General features: G+C 38.8%; 1 protein-coding gene across 2 annotated transcripts in view; it reads left to right on the top strand.

Moving 5' to 3' along the window:
* rbm20 (RNA binding motif protein 20) overlaps positions 1–22,624 on the top strand; it is a 49,323-nt gene that overhangs the window by 23,207 nt on the left and 3,492 nt on the right. Inside the window, exons 1-12 of one of the 2 annotated variants that reach the window (XM_083934998.1) lie at positions 3,146–3,285; positions 8,188–9,235; positions 9,731–9,795; positions 10,178–10,284; positions 11,308–11,408; positions 18,051–18,197; positions 18,838–18,969; positions 19,045–19,124; positions 19,322–20,003; positions 20,088–20,174; positions 20,345–20,933; positions 21,505–21,570. In XM_083934998.1, the coding sequence (XP_083791124.1) occupies positions 8,426–9,235; positions 9,731–9,795; positions 10,178–10,284; positions 11,308–11,408; positions 18,051–18,197; positions 18,838–18,969; positions 19,045–19,124; positions 19,322–20,003; positions 20,088–20,174; positions 20,345–20,933; positions 21,505–21,570 (2,866 nt within the window). In that variant the 5' untranslated portion in view covers positions 3,146–3,285; positions 8,188–8,425. Of the gene's footprint in view, positions 1–3,145; positions 3,286–8,187; positions 9,236–9,730; positions 9,796–10,177; positions 10,285–11,307; positions 11,409–18,050; positions 18,198–18,837; positions 18,970–19,044; positions 19,125–19,321; positions 20,004–20,087; positions 20,175–20,344; positions 20,934–21,504; positions 21,571–22,624 lie in introns of those variants that run through there. The other variant, XM_083934997.1, reaches the window with a different exon arrangement.

Below are 22,624 nucleotides of genomic sequence, written 5' to 3'. Positions count from 1 at the left end.
CGTCCAACATATCTCACCCATTGCTATGGTGCCGTAAATCAGGAATCACCCCCGTTTGCAACTGTGCCAAATACAGAGCAAGGCAAGCTGACCCTTTTTCCTCACCCATACCTCGCCCCATGAAACCATCTCTCGTGGCATGATGGTGGTCTCATGGCATGATGTGTTGACTATGCAAGCTGCAGCTACGTGTCTGATTTGTTGAAAAGTTAAATTAAGGCTCTGGAATGTCAGCGACTGTTTATACCATATTGGGAAGAGTAAGGGTCGCAAGGTCTCCTCTTGATTTGTGTCTTGAGTCACATATTCCGAAGTTCATGTGTAATTGTATGCATATCTCTCACACATTTGCCTGTGCATTTGTTGTCTGAAATGAGTGCTCTGTCTATATATAAGGTTTAGCCAACTTTATATATGGAATTGGCAATAAAGCACTTTCATCCTATTCCAAAGATGGTTAACCAAAGTAACATAACATTATGAGTCAAAGTAAATTACAGGCTGCAAATGTATTCATCATTATTCCCATTTTGACAGGCTTGACAGGAATTGCTGAGCAAAATAAGTGCAGTGCCCTCATATGGCAGGCTGATACTGTACATTCCTGTCAGATCTCCTGGGGCTAGTTATGGCAATATGTGGCACCACCTAGTGGGCCACAGAAAAATTAAACACCTATGTGCCCTCTCTCTCTCTCTCTCTCTCTCTCTCTCTCTCTCTCTCTCTCTCTCTCTCTCTCTCTCTCTCTCTCTCTCTCTCTCTCTCTCTCTCTCTTTCTCTCTCTCTCTCTCTACTTGCATTTGTCTGTCCGATTTAAGCTCTACTGAGATATCTTACTGGTCCCAATTTCGAAAATGTAGTTGTGAAAATATACTGTGGCATACATAATGTACATATATTAATTATAATCACATATAGGTCATACATTCATCGGACAGACAATCTGGTAATACTTATGAGCCCACAAAATACTTCAGTGGGCCCTTATCTGTATGGCAGTATAAAACTTAGCCGGCCCCGATTGTTATTGATGTAACCATAATTCCCCTTTCTTTACATCTAACTTAGTTTGTTGCACTAGTGGGTACGATAAATAATAATGATAACATTATTGATGATAATAATAATAGTAATATATTAAGGGGATATTCCTTTTGATTAATGTATAGCATGATGGTATTGGCACAGGATAAAAAGGTATGTCATCTCGGTGTGATGCTAACAGATGCAGTGACTATAAATCTGTCAGGGGGATACCTCCCTTGGAGTTAAATACTTGTGTGATTAGGTAAAGCGTTCATTTACAGCTGCTGAAAATCTACAGATGGAGCTCTATGGTAGCATAACGGAACAGAACCGTTTTGTAGGCTGACGTGCATTTTGCTGTGAGATCTTTTTTTTATGTCATAACTGTCTGTTTTACTATGTGTACTTTTTTGTTAGTCATTTTTCTGCAAATGCTGCAACAAACTGTTTTATTTAATTGGTTGTTTTGCCAATGGGAGTAAATGCCATAAAATAACAAAACATAGAAAGAGATAATGAATGGAAATCAATTTTTTAACATTTTTATTTTATTGCCATCTTTAATTGAAGAGAGATAGAACATAAAAGTGAAATCCAAACAGTTATAAAAGGGTTTATTAAAAAGAGAAAGGGAAATAAATTACAAATATATGCACATATATTACATTATTATAATTTTGGAATTATTATATCGAATATGAAATCATTGGCATCATACCCCTTTATAAACATAAAAGAGGAGAAATCATTTTAATGTTAAAAAGAAAACATTTAATGTGCTTAATTATTCTCACCATACAAACACTAAGGGACATAAAGAGCTCAAAAAATAAGGTTTAGAAAAAAACAAAATAACCAATAATAATGGTGAACAATAAGCAATGTAAATTAACATTTCATGTTCAAAATGGAGTAGGGAGAGGCACTATGCTTGTCTATCCGAATTGTGTCCTAATCTAATCATCAATAAATCAATTACATAAAGAAATTCTTCACTCGCATGTCTTTCCTAATAACAAAACCACTATATTATTTTCTTTGTAAATAATAAACAACACTACCCCTTACCAAGAATGTGAAAAAGGGAAAGGAAAACCAGTGACAACAGTAACACCATCAGCATGCTTTACATTCCCCTTCCTCATTTCTACACCTTCACTTCTATATGGAAATATTTAAATACATCTTTTTATTATCATTCACAATTCATTCTTTCAGTCAAGTCAAAACGACTCTGCATATTGTAAATCATTGTGAGGCCATTAGAAATGTGGTTGAACAAAAATATTTAAATGTCAGTACCATGCTTTGTATACCTAAAAAATGTATAGCTTGTTACCTAATATGAAGTATTTAAAATGATTTCCCTGTTGAAGTAATAATTATTGTCTCATGTAGTCATTCATACAGAAGAGTCAACAGTTGGCCTATTTATTGCCTTTAATGTAAATTATTAATTTCAATATTTTGCTCATAAATAGGCTTTTTGTATTTTCATAATTTCTGGTATATCAAACAATCCGTTTTTAATGTTTGAATGTGTTAAATGTTCAAAAGAAATTAAAAATTACTTCTATAGTTAAATGGAGGGCAGCTTTTTGATACTGTAAAAGTTGATTTGAGATTTTACAATCAAAGAAACGTCCCATAAAACCTTGGTCACTAAGATAGATTCAAACACATCATGTTTTGCAAGTTGATACATTTCACATGACCTTTTTATTGTAGTTGTTAAAACCAAAGATTAATCCCAGTATATTTTGATAAACTTGTGCATGGAGCATTTTTTAGAAGAAACCACTTGTACAATAAAACACTTCCATGGAGCTACTACAAAAGATGGATGTGGTAGTATGTCAGTAGTAATTTTGCCTTTTTCTACTTCTTTGCCAAATTCCCGCCGCAGCTTCAGCATTGCAGAGCCTTACCCCAAGGCCTCCTCTCGAAATACTCTTCTGTGTCGGTCTCTCACACACACACACACACACACATGCTGACCACTTGTGACTTTTCATCACATGCATCTCCTTTGCCTGTCCAGTGGTCAGTAACACAAGAGAGCAGCGTAACACGCATACAGTGAAGACCACTAGTGGTGGTAATGTTATGCTAATGTACATGTGCTAGCATTAGTCGTCATGTTAGGGGGTAGAGACATGCGTCAGTCTCAGCTGCTGGGCAGAGGTCAGGCTACAGAGACACAGTGCAGAGTTTAGTGTCAGAGGTGTTACTTGGACCTTCGCTGCCTGTCTTTTCAAGGTTGGTGTGTTTCTGCAATGCCTCCAGGTGTGCTTTTCAACATACGCCTGTTGTAGCCTAGTGCGTGTGGTGGTAAGTCTTGTCAGCTGTACTGTGTCGGGGAATCGGCATAGAGGCAGGATTTATAGCTGTCGATGGAGCTGCAGACATTGCAGAATATTTTGTTGGATGTTTAATTGGTCTCAGTGGAGGGCTTTCTGTCGCTGGGCTGGACTTGAATCTTTCCTTTAATGTGTTACTTCCTCCAATGAGGCTCTATGGACTGTTTGGGCCCATGTGGCATATTGTTATGTCTACGAAGATGCCTTTGATCTTTGTGAAAGTGTGTGTGTGAGTGTGAGTTTCAACTTTATGAGGACAATGGGGCTTAGTATTAGACTTTTAAAAAGAACAAGTTGTCTCTCCAAAGCTGTCCTGAAAAATATACATATTTGATGCAGTTTGCTTAAAGTGTCATCATGACTTATATTGTGTTGGTATGCCACTAGGCATTTGTTGAGATGTGCTCAGAGAGATGTTAATCCTTTAGATTAGTTCAAGTATTTTTCATTTTTTAATGCATGTTTAACTTTAAAGTTGAAAAAATTGTGGATGAATCCTTAAAGCTTTTAATACATGATTGGAAACCATTATTCATTAATATATATTGATGTTGATGTCAGCTGTTTGACATTTGGCACTGTTATAAATCCCAGATGGTTTTTGCAAACTGAATTCTGCAGTGGGTCACATCTGCAATAACTGTCAATAGTCAGCAGTAATTGTTCACTTTTAATTGTTACCTTCAGTCTGTATTGTGGATTACATTGTGCATTGTGGAGTCTTATGAAAAACGTTAATACTTTAAGAGCTGTTTTTCTCAATGTAAACACACTATACTTACCCTTTCTTTGATGCATGGTGTTGTGAAGAGCTATCAATAAGTTGTATTTCACAAGAATTGTGTTTTTTAATTAAAACATTAATTAAGAAGGCATGTTTTCAGCAGGGTGTCTGCTGGACTGTCACATTGTCTTGACAGGCTTTGTACCTGTACCAGGCAGGAGTTAAAAGTAATTTCAAATATAGAGGCCCTTTCTCCATGATATATCTTAATTTAGAGTAGTTTAGTTCATTTCGATCATATGGATGCAAAACATCACATACATTAAATAAATAGTATATATAGTATAAGGCATATATAACTATTTGCTAAAATTGAAAATTAAATTGATCAGTAGACCCTACAAAGCACAGTTCCAACTGAGGTCCTGTTGAATTCCAATGCAGATGCATTAGTAAGAAAGTAAGAAAAAAAAGTCACATTGCTGAGCCCGAATGAGTAAATAAAATGGAAACCAATCAGAAAGAATACAAATTCACTTAGGTCAAATGGGAAGTCTTGTTTGAAACTAAGTTAGATATTCATTATATGTAGATATTTGGACTTGACCATAACCTGTAGTGTTTTTTAAGAACTGCAGGTTAAAGCACCGCGAGTCGTAAAGTATGTACTCTGAACACTTTTATTACAAATTCTACTACTTCCTATTTTAACGTGGATTTTGTACATTCACTATATTGTACGATTTGTTCTATTGAACCTGTTCTTCATGATTTTTTTTCTTTACTTTATTACTTCTAAATTGTCAAACATAACAGAAATACCTTGAGGTGTGTACAAATGTATTTACATGCCGTTTTTATTCAATCCAATTTTGTTGTGTTTTGAAATGACAACATGAAGCTATCTTAAGACTGAGCTAGTAAGCTCTGCTATGAAATGGTTTTGAAAGTGAGAGGCATTTTTTTGGCTATCAAAGGTTCAGTCCCAAAGAGCACGGCAAATCTGGCATGGCATTATATTTGAAAAATAAGAAAACATACAAAGGTCAAAACATCACAACCAAAAGTAAGATCTGTATATTATACTGTGATCTCATACATAATGTTATAAAATACAGTTCTGTCTTTTTGTGATGTGTTTAATGGAATTGAAAATAATGGGGACTAACACACTCAATCCAAGCTTTTTGGTACATCATAGAGGTTTGATGAATCTAAAATTTCCTAAAAACATTTGTGTTTTTATTTGCAGCTACCTTTAACGTGTATTTTAAATATTTTAAATAACGTGTCTCTAAAATCTGCTTTCATCCTTATAAAACAGACTTTGTCACTACTGACAGATTTAATTCTTCAATAATATGCTTTTCTCTGCCACTGAAAGCCTAGCAGCTTTTAATAAAGCCATTTGTATTCCCAGTTGAAGTGCATGGTTAAAAGAGCAGGTGATGTATAGATAGCATGTGCTACTCCGCTCTCTGACCAAATTAAGACACTAAACAATGCTATTGATTCAGTAGATTTTGGTGTGATCATCACAAGATTAGTCTAGTACACTGTGTTAGTAGTCCAAGAGTCCATATTAGTCTATTAAGGACACTTTGTGTCAGGATGGCAGAGGACAACTCCAGTATTTATAGCTGTGAGTCATAAGCTGGAATGGTGTAAGTGTATCTCTCCATCAGTATGCTTGCTCACTTAAGAGTGTGTACAATCGGCAGTAAAACTTGGAAGTGTCAATTGTCCGAAGTGAGTCAATCATCACAATTACACACCTAACTCTTTTAAAACAGACCTATATTAAAATCACATATCACGACTGGTTGCAAATACATAAAACCTTAACCGTGCAAAAACATCCATCCTTCGTTTAACTTAATGCACATAATTTTGGCAGCAATTTTCACAAAGCATTTAACAGGAAGAAGTGCAAACATTTCATTCATTCATCTTCAACCGCTTGTCCCTATCGGGGTCACGGAGGGCTGGAGCCGATCCCAGCTGACATCAGGTGGGGTACACCCTGGACAGGACGCCAGTCTATCACAGGGCACATAGAGACGTACAGAGACAGACAACCATTCACACCTACAGGCAATGAACAGTGTGAGTGCGCCCTTAGAGTCATCAATTAACCTAACACAAACATATCTTTGGACTGTGGGAGGAAACCGGAGAAAACCCACGCAGACACAGGGAGAACATGCAAACTCCACACAGAAGGGCCCCAGCTGGTATTCGAACCAGGAACCCTCTCGCTGTGAGGCGACAGTGCTAACCACCACATCACTGTGTCGCCCAAAGTGCAACACAAACAGATTTTTCATCTAAAATGTCATGTTAGATATTTGTTCTTGAACACCAACATCAGTACATGAAAACATATTTTTCTATCTTTTAGCTTTTATATCAGCAACACTCTGTGTAGTGACTGTGGAAGCTGAAATCCATACTTTCTCGTAAGTTGTTTAAAATTCAAAAACAATGGCAGAGCTTGTAGAATTGTTTTTGTTATATTTCATAATGCATTTTCGATCATATGTTTTTTGCAGTGATGCAATTAGTAGCTAGAGCTTTTGCACCATGACTAACATACCTTGGCATTGAACAGACTATAGTGATGGAGCCAGAAAGGTAGCAAGAGCAACAAGACTGAAAAGTGGAGCAGATTCATCGATTCTGTCCATTAACAATGTTCCAGTCTAGTGACACAACGTAGTTGGTCTAAATAGGCTGCTGTCTACTTATCTCTTGGAGAAGAACTCAAGGATGGATCGCCTAGGATTCACAACTTTTGCTACATCGTGCCCTTTGCAGTCATTTCATTTACAGTTTTGTAAATCTAAACTATTGTCTGATATTTTACTGTTTACATGTACTATATAACCAAGTTGCCATGGATAGCCTTCTCATTGTTACTCTGTAGCTCACACAATACAGTGGAAGCTAAAATACTGGAGCTCATGGGCAGAGGTATGTAAAGAGTAGATTTAAGAGATGCTGGGCTCATTGCATAATGATGAACATTTGGGCTGCTTACCAGCAGATATGACCATCATCTTTCCTAGCTACTTTCATCAGCCTTAAAACCAAAATGCGTTGCTTACCATAAACACATTGTTGGTAGTGTGTCACACTTGGCACTGATTATTCCTTTGGCTTATCCTAAACCCAGCAGCACTTACATCCAGCTGATGACTGTGCCCGACTTCTCGTCCATCTGCTGGTTTGCTTGTTAGCAAATCATATGAATGCCCTTGACCCTTTCCAACAGTATAGAAATGGTCATTGTTTGGTAGTTTTGTAATAATGCTAATATGTACTGAGCCACAGTTGTGACATTAGCGCTCAATAATGATATTGAAATGGTGTAATGATTGAAAACAATGTAAACTTAACTAAAAGCAGAGCAATGTTATTTTATTTTTTTCAATTTAAAGATCAAATATGCCTCTTTAAATACAGGTAGTATCTGGATATGACAAACTGTTATGACCAACCATTGATTTTCCATGCCAGATATTGGCATGGAAAATCAATGGTTGGTCATAACAGTTTGTCATATCCAGATACTGGATATGAGTTGAGTTTTCCTCCTCCACTAATTTTCTTTGTAGATTGTATTAAGTGTATCTAATCCATGTTTCCTCTACCTCCCCTGTTCAACCACACATACTTCCATATTCAACAAGTAGTTATCAAGAATAACAAAACAAATGTCTATAACCTTGATTGCTGAGTTCCAAAATAAATATTATAGACTTGCATTGTATTGTTGACAACAAAACACCTAAGTCCCATTGGTTTCTGTGTATGTTTCCTTCAGTTTACATTGGCTGGCCTCATGTAACTCGTTTACGTATACCAAACTTGAGTTGCGGACTCAATCCACTTTACACCATTTATAATGAGGAGTGAAGAGGAGCCACAGGATCCGATTGCCACCTCAGGAGCATGTTTGTAACCATAGACATAAAGCATTAGCAGTTACCTTTTAAGCTATTGTGTGACATAAAACAAGGAAAATCAATTTGTCCTTGTCCAGATTACTTAGGTGTGTTTTTTTTCCCCCCATAGCATCAGTGTGGGGCCTGTGGACAGCGCAGATAAGAAGAGCCTCCAGGTAGGGGGCCAGCTGCCAGGCGGTGTACCGACAGGGCCTCAGCAGCAGAACCAGCATCCCCTCCTGACTCCAGCCAGCCTCCAGCTCGCTCAGCTCCAGGCCCATCTTACCCTCTATCGCCTGAAACTAGCTCAGGGGGGCAATACAGCCAGTGCTGCCTCTGTTCTCAATCAGGTTCTTTCCAATGTCGCCATGTCTCAACCCCTGTTCAATCAGCTACGGACTTCAACTATGGTCGGTAACCCACAGGGTGCCTTCCCTACGGGGGCGCTAGGTTTTTCCTCTTCAAATTCAGCCTTGGGGGCCTTGGTGGGAGGGGGATTCAACCAAAGTCCAGGGAATGTGAGACTGAACCACCCTGGTGGAGGAAGCACGGTGGGCCAACAGGGTGCGGAGTATGGTAAAACTGCAGGGTCAACTTACCCTTCTGACACTGACAGGCGTGTTCAGTACAACTTAGTTGGGGGGGCATCGGCAGCATCAGCCACTGCTGGTGATGGACAGTACGCAGTGATTAACACTCCAGCAAAAAACATGAACAATGTTGGTTTTCAGAGAGATTTCTATGGACATGATATGCTGGGGCAACAAGCTGCGTTTAGTGTCAATGACCAGAACATGAATGTTTATAACCCCACTGGGCATAAGGAGCAATGGAGAGGTCCTGCTAACTTGAGTACTACTGGAAAGGTGGATATAGTTTCTACTGCTGCCAATGTGTGGACAGCAGCTGGGCAGCCAATTCGGTCCAGAACTGAACTGTATAACCCAGAGGAGCCAACCCCTGACCCCAAGTTTAATCCCAGTAGTGGGGTTTCCTCTTTTGCATCAAGTGGCACTCAGGGGTTTGGGGGCTACCAGTCCCTTCATGGAGGTGATGAAACCCTGTCATCGGGTACCAGGACACTTCAGCCTTACCAAGTTAATGATTTCCATGCTGTCACACCCACTCAACTGCCACACCAGTGCAGCATCTGTGACAAGAAGGTCTACAACCTCAAGGTGGGTGAACTGATCAGTCAAAATATAAATGCAGTATTAAATCATATCCGGAGCTGCTTGCTCTGCAAACTCACACCTGAAACTAAACAGAATGTTTCCAAAATAGCTCACACTTAAGCTAAATTAGGAAGTGGAGAACTGAACAAGCAATACAATACAATACAATTCCCATGTAGTTTGTGTTCACATAAAGCAAAAGTTCATATGCTGCTCATAATATTCACCAACCCCTAAAATGTGTTAATGTCCTAGCTTTAGAGGATGAAATTGGCATTTCAGCCTGAAAGTAGCTGATAAATTGTAGCTAAATGTTTTGATTTGAGTGGAAACCACTGTCTGACCAAATTCTAGATGTTGTCTCTGTATTTGCTCTCAGCCCTGATCTTATACACAGGGTATGTGAGACCATGGCAGGGCAAGCAGTGAGCTTCCAGTGTTTCCAAGCTGTCTGAGACTGTTTGGATGGTGTGTGTTTGTGTATGTGTGTGTTTTTAGGACTGGGACCAGCACGTCAAGGGAAAACTACACCTGCAAAACCGAACCTTGTACACCAATGAAAGGTAAGTTATTTACAAGGAAAGTCATTGGAGTTCAGTGTAATTTGTGGTTGATTTATTGATTGATTGTCATTTAATTTCTGACGTGTTGTTTTTTGTTGATTTTCAAACAATTATATGTAATTATTATCCTTGACTATGGTTTTGTAATTTCCCAACTCACTTAGCAGCTGTGTCTAATGTGTGTTTATTTTAGCTTCAGCACTATATTGATCAGTTCAGAGCAAATATCATTCTTGAGTGTTGGAAGCATTTTATTTAGCTTTTACTTGCTCTATATACAGCTGCCTTGGTGTTTCTATGAATAAGAGCTCTGTCACAAGATATGAGTGAGCAAGGCAGGGGAGAGGTAGCTAAAATCAGCCTTGTCTGATTGTTGTTTCAGCTCTGCAGTATCAGCCGGAGCTGTTCACTACGCTGTCGGTAGGCCTTCTGATGGAGGTCTGAACCCTGGAGGGACGAACTCCATGGTCTACTCTGCTGCAAGTCAAGGTAGGATAATTCATCACCATTCATTACCTCAAGTGCTTCTGTTTGCTAGTGGTGTTACAGTGATGTCGTTCTAATCGCTGGAATATGTGAAACAGTGATAGATGGAGGTCAGCGACTATTTTTAGAGTTAAGCGAGGGCATGAGGCACCATGTTTTTATAACTTTACGCAGTTTATTTTGTGCCATTGATCTATGCTGTCAGAATATCCAAGACATGGTGCACCACAACACTTGTTGGGGGTTTTGGACTTTTGGTGCACATATTATAACAGCAAACCAACAAAGCTGATAGCGTGTTAAGTGCTTTTCTACAAAGAAACAAATTGAGAGTCTGTTTTCTATCACATCCGATAGTATCTGTGCACCCTTTTTCTATATCCCTTTCTATATCCCTCATGTATAATTACTTTACTGCGCACTAGTCTTTGCGCCTAACCCTTCGAGCAGCGAGAGAGATCGTCTTCTCACTCAGTGAATCATTGTTACCAGCACATTTGTAACCTTTTGTAGATTCTTCTTCCCTCAGTTAAGCATTCATTGTTTGGAAAGATTGGTGAACAGTAGCTGTAAAAGAGAAGGAAAAATACCCAGGTCACAACTGTAGTAAGGCAGCACCATGGGACATTGTTGTGAAATCCGGCCGTATCATTACAGCTCATTTATCTATCTAATCTATCGGTTGTGAACACCAACCCTCTGCTGCAAAAAAGCACATCACATTAGAGTATCGCCATACTTCCCAGATGTCAGTTCTTAGCACTGATGCATGTTTTGAATCCTATTATTCCAACCTAATGTTTTTTAAATTATGTAATTATACAATAAAGAAATAATAAATAAAAAAAAAAAACACAAACAAATAATGATTTAAATGATACACTTTTTAGGTAATAATAATAATAATAATAATAATAATAAATATTTTTAACATTGAGGCTTGAATTCAACAAATGTAACTTCATTCTAAACTTGGTTGACTATATGCAAACAATTTAAAATCCAAATTTTTAACTGTTTCCACAGATGTATCCTCAGGAGCCAATACAGCATATTTGCCAGCTGCAGCCATGAAGACTTATCCCACGTCAGACACAGGATTTGCCTCACAGCAGCATGAGTCAAAGGTCAGACTCTCACAGCTTATGTTTTTTCTCCCTCAGGGTTTTAGAGTTCTCCCTTGGCATATAATCACATGTTGTGATTGATATGCTGTATGTAGGCTATAAAGAATACTACTGTACATAATTCTAGCTATACCTTAATTATATCTTGTTTAATGGAAATATTAAAAGTATTTAATGATTAATATTTGACTCTACAGTAACAGACTCAGAGGGCAATGGCCTGTTTCCACTGGTGTTCTTTGGTTTAGTGTCAGACGGTTATATTATATTTATTTTTACATTTTTATTTCTTTCATGTATGTTTAAATATTTATTTGCTCAGCAACAGGAAAACGTATATGTGGTGCACAGTGAAAGGACCCAGAAGGTGTTAGCTTAATGAATAGACCCAAATCCTCTTTGACAGCTGTTGGGGCACAACAGCAGGCTTTGCCTGAGCTTGACAACTCTTTTCCGCTTAACTCAATAGCCTGGCAAACTGTGTCATTAAAATGTTGGCTGCGGGACTATGTGTTGAGATTTTTCATATATTATTATTTTACCACTTAATGATTATCCAGCCCCTGGATACAATTTAAGCAATACAATGGGGATATGACAAAATAGTTTCTGTATTTAGGAATATGTTGTTTAGAAGTGCACATTTATAAAATTATTCCTACTTTGGGAATTTAGAATGTTCTATTCTGCATTAGCATACTTTTTATTATTATAATTACCGAGTTTTAGGCAGAGGAACACATTTCACATATGAATTAAATATGTGTTATGACCGGACACAGATCAGCAGTGTCTTGAATTGTCCGTCTTTTCGAGCAGAGCAACTGTCCACACAAGCTCTGCACAGACCCTTGCTCCAACTATCACACACATGTAGTGTAACTGCAGAACTAACTGAAAGTGTTTATTTGAACTTAAAAATATTTTTACTCTACTTACAAATATAACCGACCGTAATCACATTGATGAATATAAGTCTTGTGGACGCTGAGGGAGCATTTAAACAGGCTGCTGAAGGATTGCTGTGGGAAACTTGCATGGCATGACGTGGTAAAAAGAATGAGCTAAAAATGAGCGTTAGTTCATAATGTTTTATCCATACTGTAAAGAGAAAAGCTTATTTAACTAGTATTAGACTATTCCTTTATTATTTTTATTTTATTGCCAGGCCAAACAATCTGTAAACCTAAATTAAAGACTTTGATTGCAGTGGAGGGTAGAAATATAATACATTGTAGCAATATATATGTATATATATATATATATATATATATATATATATATATATATATATATATATATATATATATATATATATATATATATATATATGGTGTAACCAAAATGAAGACTTTGTGTTTGGCTCCAATTTCAGTAAATAAGAGTATTCCTAAGAGCTTATTTGTCCCTACTTGCTGCCCTACAGTGGGTTTGCTTGTGTTGGCTCTTGACTGAAGTTGAAAAACGGCAGCTGTTGATAGGTGTCCATCGTGAAGGCAGGTCTCGGAAAATTAGCGCCAGCAAACCTTTGGAAAGCCATGTCTGGTGCCCAGCACCCAGCTTTCAACAGCTTTCGGGCATTAACACGCTCACCATGCAGCACCCGGATGAAGCACATACATGCACACAGATACATACTGACACACTGCATATTATGTATTTTAGTTGCAGGTTTCTTAACTTCTTGAAATATGTTTACGAATGTCCAAAGCATACATCAGCTCTGCAATGAAGCCACAGTATATCACACTATAAATAATGATATTAATTATTATCATATTAATATAATATTAAATGACAACTATAAAGGTTTTGTGAAGCAATTTATATACATTATAACTTGTATTTCAGCCTGATGCATTTGGTTTCTTTGGATATTTTGGGATTTTCACAAAAATGTAAAAGCCACATAAGAATTACACTTTAAGAGAATATAGGTAAATAATACATGCATTTATAAAGATAAAGAATTGTATGGATTCTAAGGCCATGTTGTTTTAATTACATCCCTCTTCAACAAACATGCGTGACTTCTCTTTTGTATCAGCCATTTGTTCTTTTCTTGATTGGCAGGGGATCCAAATTCAAAACGAGCCTGAACTCAGTGATGTGAAAGTCATATGCTTCATTGGTTGGTTATTGACAAAGGAGTTGATTGTATCAGTGGGAAAATATTTATAGGCCGTGCTACATGAACTAATGTTGGTTGCTATAAACACACACCTGTCGAAGCAGAACAGGTGGGGTTTTACTGGTTTTAATGCCTTGTGTTGTACAGATAGCACAAGTGGCAATCTCTGGGGCTGAAAAATGAAGCCAACGCGGAAGTGCCAAAAACTGCAGTTCCTCGAATGGCAAGTTGAGTCTGGCTCCAAAAAATCCAGTCAATCCCCATAGATCCCCATGTTAAAATGGCCAACCTTACAGCGGAAATAAACATGTTTACATCCTGGTACAAAAAAAACGGTTTTGGTCTCTATAGTTAACTACCCCCTTTGTGACAACCGTATGAGGGTTGTATTTTTTATATAATTCACCAGTTTAAATTATGGTAAAGCTCAAAGTTATGCATGATTAAGGGGTGACCACTTTGAGTGACAGGTGGGTGTTGTCACAGGTGGCTATTATAGTTGAGGCTTCATATATAGTCTTTGCCCATTTTTGGACCTTGGGTAGCGTTAGGTCTCTGCAAAGATGTCAACGACCAGCTCTTCAAAAACCTATGGGTGATGTCACAGAGACTACATCCATATTTTATACTAACAAATGCACACGCACAAAAACATGCAATGATCATTTGTGAACTTATTTCCAATGTATTAAGTTTGATTTGTGTATGTTTACTACATACTACTACAACCTCTACAGAGAAGCTCACACACGTGCATAAGCACATAGATACAAGCATTCTATATACATGCTTGCACATACACAGCAGTCCTTAGTTTGGACTGCAGTTTCCAGCAGCCCAGCTTAAAGTAACACAGTAGCTTCAACTGATAAGAGAACTGAAACGAAGATAAACACAGGATTAAAGCTAACTGCTGTTAGGAGCAGACCTTAAGACCCCGGGGTCACAACTTTAGGCAGCAGCTGAACGTTTCAGACTGGTGAGAGACTGGTAAAGCGATCTGAGGGATTGGCGTGCGAGCACCCTGCAAAGGAACGTGGGGAGAAACTGTGAAACCAGACTGTCTCCCTGGATCCTCCAACATGGTTCCTGCCTTATCCAAATAAACAGACATGTACTCAGAAATTCCAGCTAGTGTCAGTCAACACGCTGTCAGTGAAAACAGGAAAGCACTGAAATGGTTGTTATCCCTTACACCATTTGGCCCTTGTTTGGTAGGTCATAGTGTTAAACGTGTTTCAGCAACAGAACATATGGCTGAACACACTGTGGCATTACCTCTGCTGACCGTAGTGTAGGGTTTCTGATCCATAGATTTAATGGAAAATACTTTATCGTAAAAATGGCTGTGTTTTCTTTAGCTTAATTCAGAGGCATAAATTAAAAGTAAAATTATATAGAACTGTTGTTTGAACAAAGTATATTTCAATCAGAAAGTTTTCTTTTTTTTTCCTTCAGTTTAACTGCAAAACAGTATTTCCTCTCGTTTATTTCTCAACCTGTAGTCTGGGTTTTTTTTTCAATAGTGAATGCTAGTACATAACCGGTTTTGTGTCCATGATTGTAAGATAAAAAATTGTGACATTGTTTGGCTAAGGTGTTGTTTCGAATTAATTTTTGTGGTTCCAAGCCCCAACAGCGAAATTGACCATTTAAGGAGGCCCCGACGGTGTGTGTACGGCCTCCTTGTGAGTAGGCAATGACATGGCATAACTCTGCGTCTCTGGTTTGTGGTTAACAGAAACAGCTACCGTTAAAAGCCTGAGCCAACCTTGACAGCGATATCAATGCTGTGGTTAAACTGTTTGAGCTTTCAGACACAGACGTCATTTTACAGGTCAGACATTAGTGAGGGTAGTGAGCAAGACTGTTGTTCTCTCTAATATTCCTACAACATAAACAGCCTATTCATGGATGTGTTTATTGAGCCCAACCTCCACTGACCTTTGTGTGTTCCTGTGGTGGCACGGAGCTGTTAATAGAATTATCCCTCTGATCATCTGAAGCTGTTCATGTCAGCTCGCTGGCCAAAAACCATTATGGTTAAGGTTAAGTTATAGAAGGTTAAGGTTAAGGTTAAGTTGTGGCATAGAAATCCAGTAATCTGGCTCATCCAGGTCATCTTTTGATCAGGGTTGTATGGACAGTAATATAGCCTTTCCGCAATTTATGAATAGAAATAACTTCTAAAAATGTAGAGCATCCAATTTGTTAAAGAGTTGTGTTATTAGTCAAAAGTACCCTTCGTTTATTAATTACTAATATCTGTTTTTTGTGATATACAATCACGTTTTTGTTTTAAGTTTTTTATGGACTCTTTGTGATCACAGCTCCATGTATGTTTTGAAGACTGACACACTTGCATAGTAAAGAGACTTTGGGATTGTAAAAGTTTCCTCCTCCCCTTTACACATCCTACACTTCAGGGCTATTGGACCCAGTGTGAAGTGTTTGTTAGTGTTGGGTTTTCCCTGTAAAAACAGAGACCCTGGCTGCTGGTCAGAGGTGGAATTAGGACCTCAGTCTGTTCCACACATGGAACTGTCTGTCAGGTCTGCAAGCCGGAGAAGCAGTAAAGGAGGAGGGGGACGGGAAAACTTGCAGTTGCAGCACAATGGTTGCAGAAATAAGACTCCAAGATATGACGAGCTGAATTTACAACCGCTTTCTGCAGTGATGTTAGAGGAACATGAGGTGACAAACGGTATGTCCACAGGGTAGTTTGATGATAAAGATAGATTAAATCAGTCAGTGGAATATGCCTTTGCATTTTTAAAGTTATAAATGTGCTAAGCAGTAAATTGTTCAGGGGAACTGATGGGAAAGGTTAAACAATCAATAAAAGAGTGCATACGATGCATGATGGATGATAGTTTCCACAGGCCACTGAACCCATACCTGCTAACATTCATGATCTTCGCAGTTTCTACTGATTTCAACCCTTTCTCCTGCTGTGCCTCCAATTAGTTCTTCTCCCGCTGATCCCCATATTTCATATTTTGATATATAAATTAAAGAAAAGTATGTCGATCGGCAAAAAGACAGTACACAGGCACATGGCTAGCTCCTTAGATTGTCTGTGTTGCCGTCTTAGTGTGTTTGTTCTCTAAATGGCTGCTTTGGACAGAGAAAAAAGTGGTGGTTGTGAGACAAACAAGAGAAAATACAGGTAACAATAGAGATGTGCTTAATATTTCAGCTGGGGAAAAGAATGATAATAAGAAATATGAAAGGACTAATAAATACTGTTAACATTGTCTTAAAATGAAGCTGTAAAAGTAAAAAATAATAAAGCAATAGATTGACAGAATATGATAATACAAGATATACAGTTGGATTAGTTTAATCATCTCTGTGCTGTCTATCTGCTGCTCTCTGTCACCATGAAGAAAAATATAACTTACTGCTCCTTTACCTAGTCCTCTTTAAAGGCGTGACTGCAATCCAACACATATTTACATGTAAATGTGTATGAATATATTCCGTCCTATTTTGAAAGATAAACAAATAAATACAAATACAAAGGTCCAATATTCTAAAGAGTGTGATTTGCATGTTTTTTTCTATTATTATAAAGCAGTTTAAGGTGCTATATAAATACTGTGAAGGTATCAAAACAATCAGCAGAGAAATACGCACAGCCTGTAGTCAGAAAATGTGCCTTTAAATGAACCGTCAGGATTTCTGTACAGTTGTGCTGTCACAGCTATACAGGTAAAAAAGTGCTGCTACAATGCCATCATAGTCATTTCCAAGATGCAATGAGGGTTCAGAGAAACACTGACCAATCAGAGCACACCAGGCTTTTTAGGGGCAGGGTCTTAAAGAGACAGGCGCTAAAACGGAGTGTTTCAGACCGAGATAGTGTTTACAGGTATATTCAGACTGACAGTATGGGAGAAATAATGTGTTTTTTGAACATTAGTATGTAAATATGTTCTAGTAAAAACTCTAATTACGATTGTGAAAATGAAAATTGGCATAATATATCCCTTTAAGTTAAAAAGGTGATGCAGGTCGCTATAGTTGGCAGCTCAGAGGGACTTGTGTCAAATGTGTGAAATGTTTGGAGCCAGTCAGCTGACAAGTCTCTAAATCCAAACAAGTAAACTTCCATTATCGTTGCTGCATGACTGCCAAGAAACTATTAATAGATGGAATGGGGTGGGCTGTGTCAAGGAGGGGAGATGACATGACATCCTCTGTGATAGTGTTACCTTGATGTTAGACAGACTACTTTCCTACAGTATGATTGACTCTGAAGTACTACACAGATCACACAGACACTTTTGGAAGTATGTTTTCTTTTTATGGTCAAGCCTACAGTTACATGAGAAGATCAATATCAATTGAATCTCAGTTTCATCTCTGTGTATCCAGTTGAGAGTTAAGTATTGCTTCACACAGTAACTGCAAGCAGTAAGGGGGACCAAAAGGTTGTTATTTTTCGCCAATGATCTGTTTGATATTTAAAACAATATTCATGGTTGTATTTTTTTGATAATTTGCAGCCGTTTCCACCCAGAAAGGCCACATCAGGGCGAGTCGTTCACATCTGCAACCTCCCTGAAGGCAGCTGCACAGAGAATGATGTCATCAACCTGGGAATACCCTTTGGCAAGGTCACCAACTACATCCTCATGCGCTCTACCCATCAGGTACAAGGACATTGTTGCCTCTGCAAAGGAGTTTATTATTCTGGTTTGTTGTTGTTTATTTATGTTTGCCAGCAGGATTGCGGAAAAACAACTGGCCTGACTTTTATGAAACTTGTTGGAAGGGTGTAGCATGGGCCAAGGAAGAACCTGTTGAATTTTGGAGAGGATCTGAATCACATTGCGAATATAGTTTTTTTTACACTTTTGGTAACATTGCGTGAGGTTTGGTCCTGAGCATGAGCATTTTCATGATTGTCAACAGTTTTTTTCCCGCTGCAGCTGTTTTGTGATATTATGTACTGTGTGATAACTTACTGCCTGTTTAGCTTCCAGTACACAACAGCTCACTCAGGTTTAAGTTATCAGAACTGAGTAAGTTATCACATAGTCCATTTATATCACCCCTATCAAATTTAAAACATTCATACTAAAATTGAGGTTGGTTACAGTGACTAAAGCAACTGTTCTGGTGATTTATTCTGGTTAATGAAACGTGATACCTTGTGTGTTGTGGGATTTTCAAAGATTCGCTTGCATCCAGTTTGACATTGGAGATGTAAGCATGTTTTTGCAGATGTCCAAACCATATAACTGTCAGAAGGGGATTATTGTTTACAGCAATTTTATGTCCTCCCACCAGGCTTTTCTAGAGATGGCATTTGTTGAAGCAGCTCAGGCCATGGTTCAATACCACCAACTTACTCCAGCCATGATTAACAATCAGAAGCTTCTCATACGAATGTCTAAGAGGTACAAGGAGCTGCAACTCAAGGTACGACTGTAGAACAAAGTAAACAGCAGGTTATAGGCTGTTTACACACTAAACATGAATTTATTTTCGGTACAGAAACCTGGTAAAGATGTTCAGTCGATCATCCAGGATCTCACCTCTCAGCGGGAAAGGGATGGGATGCAAGAACCCGAACAGTAAGGCAACTTTTCATTCTACTCTCAGTCTCAAATGCTTTTTTGTGCAGCTAAGTTCTGCGAGTCACTAATCGAGGATGGCAAAATGGAAATTAATTAAGGGGAAAAAGTCACAGATTACTGATTACTTAGGAGTCATTGTGATATTTCTGTTTTCAAAAATTACAACACAATCACACACAATCATCTCCCTCCAGTTATATGCCAGAGAGAGCACGCTCCCGCAGCCCTATCAGCCGCTCTTTGAGTCCTCATTCCCACAGCCCCAGTTTTACATCATGCAGCTCGGCCCACAGCCCCCAGGGGGCACCCTGTAGAGGTCAGGAGAGAGGCAGTAATGGCCCGGGCCATTGGTCATCACACTTAAGAAGGGGTGAGGACGAAAAGGAGAGGGATGACCCATGGAGGAATGGGGGCATTGTGGATGACGATCGGCCTAATGGACGAGCAGCTGACCGCCGGAAGGCTTACCAGAAGCCCTTGGATCATATCAGCTCGCGATGTGCAGATGAGCGAGGAGGAGGAGGTGAAGGGATGAGGGGCAACAGAGAGTGGCACCCACGAGGCAGCCCTCAAGTCATGTCCTTCAACTCTTATAGGAACATGGAGGACGACTTCTACATGAAGGAACACATGTTCAAGTCAGACAAACCGCCCAGACCTCCATACCAAAGGCATGATACAAAGCCAAAGAGGAGGGATGGTGGTGAATACCACAGTAGATCAAGGCATTCTGAGTTTGACATAACTGAGGAGCCACTTCGCAGAACACTAGAAGACAAGAGGCAGGGTTCTCCAGGCAGGGGCAGGAGCAAAAAGCTAAGCAGGAAGCACACCACCGGGGACAAACACGAGAAAGAAAATCCTACTGAAAATACTGTGAGTAACTTTTTAAAAATGTACACAGATATGTACATGCTTTATGAGTTATTTTTGTAGCTACTAAGTCATCTCTTTTTCCAGGATCGGCAGTCAAAAGAAAAATCAGTTTCACCTCAGCAGAGCAATATGCCAAAAGAAGGTACTGGATGTAGTAAAGAAAGAGACACTGTAAGTAAGCATTTCGATCTACAGTATATTACACACTCAAACTCCCTCAGGCCCTTATATGACCCCGCAGGTCAACGGAAAAACATGTGCACCCTCTTTAAAGCTGCAGGTTACTTCTACTGTAATTGGAGTAGAGTATTAACAGATATTTTCTGGATATTTATTTTAAGGTGAAGGAGTGGGGAAGTGGAGATGACACGGATGAAGAATGTTGGTATCCTAAGAACATGGAGGAACTTGTCACTGTAGATGAAGTGGGAGGAGAAGATGATTCCATAATTGAGCCGGACCTTCCTGAGCTGGAAGAGTATGTATCCTGCCCCAAAGACACTGCAGAGGAAGGAGCAGCAGAGGAGCACTCCCTACCACCTACCTCCCCCTCCTCCTTGGAGGTGCAGGAGACATCGAATGAGAAGCCTAACCAGCAAAAGGTCTGTGAGGATGCTGAAGACTCTGCAGTAACAACTGCGAATGAGAAACAAGGGAATGTTTTAACTGCAACCAGTCCTGAAGACCAGACACGCAGTCCAGTGGCTCCTGCGCTACCAATCCCTAACCTTAGCGACTTCCCCAGTGAGGAGTTCAAGGCTGCACTGGAGGAGACTTGTTTAGGGGATAAAGTAACCAAAAGTGGGCCATCAGAGGAGCCAATGGAAAATCACAGTTGTGTATCAGAGGACAGCAAAACCCTGGAAGTAGGACAGGTTACAGAATCAATTCATGCTGGCGGTCAACACAAGGATGGCATTCTTAAAAAAGGTACTTGTCAAATGTTTGCAACATTGAGATCCAGTGTTCAGTTACATTAATAATCTTAAAGTTCAGTTTTAGATTTGTTTTTTTTTGTTTTTGTTTTTTATTAGTCAATGTATGTATTTGTTGATTTAAAAAAAAAAAAGCAATATTAAACAAACTAATCATTTAAAGAGATACTTAACCCATTTAGACCTGGATTAAAATGTATTTATGTTTAGTCCAAAAAATGCATTCTGAAGTTTAAGGGGAAAAAAATTAAAAGTTTCACATAGGATGTACAGTATATTACAACAAAATGGCCTGTAGTTGGCACACTCAGCTGTGGTTATTATTACAACTACAGAATATATAGATTGCCTGCAGCTATGTATTTTTTCCCCTTGTAATCCTGAACGTAATGTACTGTAAAATGTAATGTCCAAAACTAAAAATATAATGTATACTGTTGAGTAAAAGTCAATGTGTTATGAGGACCTAGTTTGCCATATACTGTGATCCCTCTTCAATTATGGCCCAAAAAAGCCTTATATAATATCTTGTGCATCCTGCCTCACAATTTTTATGCTGTTTACAGAGATTGAGGCCCCCTCGCCATCTCGTGAGCAAGACAAAGCTGTCGGTGAACACAGCATCCCTTTGGGTGAGCTGAACAAGTTGTATTATCACTCTGATCCTAACTTGAGTGTTTTAAGATACACTGAAAATTAGTACAGTGCGCACTTTAATTAAGATCCTCAAGGATTTCTGTCAGCAGATATCAGGCTAGATAAAAAAGAGATTAAAGGTAGAAATAATGATGAAAACTATCAGCTCTCTCTCAAGAGTCCTTGAACTGTTCTATATTTAAGTATTGTCCCAGTCACAAGTTCATCGAGTCTTGTGGTTTAAGTCCTAAAGATAAAGTGTTATCATGTACCCCATTAGTAAGTGCACTGACAATCTTTTGCATTAGCACTCTAATTGACTGGAATTGCTTGGCCACTCGCTGACCTATTTCTGTGGGCAGGTTGTGAAATGTACCCCTGAGTATTTATATTATCATTAGGGCTAGAATGACACGGCCAAGCACATGGCCAGTGTTGGTCCTGCTGCATGGAGACTTACATAAGTCCTGGTGCAGTGTAACAACAATAGATCACAGTGCAGACACATGAGCATGGTTATTTTTGTTGTATGATGCACTGAGAATGTGCATGTGTATGTGTGTCTGTGTCCAGTGCAAACTGTGTCCATTCATAGCACGGCTGAGACAAATTTAACACCGTTGAGTCATCTGGTTGTTGTTGTTGTTGCTGCCATCTTCTTCTTTTTCATGTGTTTTGTTGAAATGTGCCTTGGTACTCACCAAAACAGTGTTTGTAAAAATAACATAATTACTCATTTATTTTTGGCAAGTTGTGTTTTACTCTATATTAACTCAGTAAGACAGTTTTATTCTTTTACAGATAATTTATTTGCAACAAGCACATTACAGTAGATCCCCCAGTACTAACCACAAGAGGGGATTAGGTTTGCAACGGTATAAGATTTTCACAGTTTGATAACCGCCTCAGAGAATATCATAGTATACAGTATTGTTGTTATTATGATTATTTACTATTCTTATCATAATATGGCCTCTTGTGCCTTTATTTTGACAGCTTGAGGTTGACAGGAAATAGGGGAAATAGAGAGAGAGGGGGTGACATGCAGCA

The sequence above is a fragment of the Echiichthys vipera genome, assembly GCF_963691815.1.
Source record: "Echiichthys vipera genome assembly, chromosome: 2".
Lineage (NCBI taxonomy): Eukaryota > Metazoa > Chordata > Actinopteri > Perciformes > Trachinidae > Echiichthys > Echiichthys vipera.
Note: the sequence above shows the minus strand (reverse complement) of the source record. Positions and strands in the feature narration are given on the sequence as shown.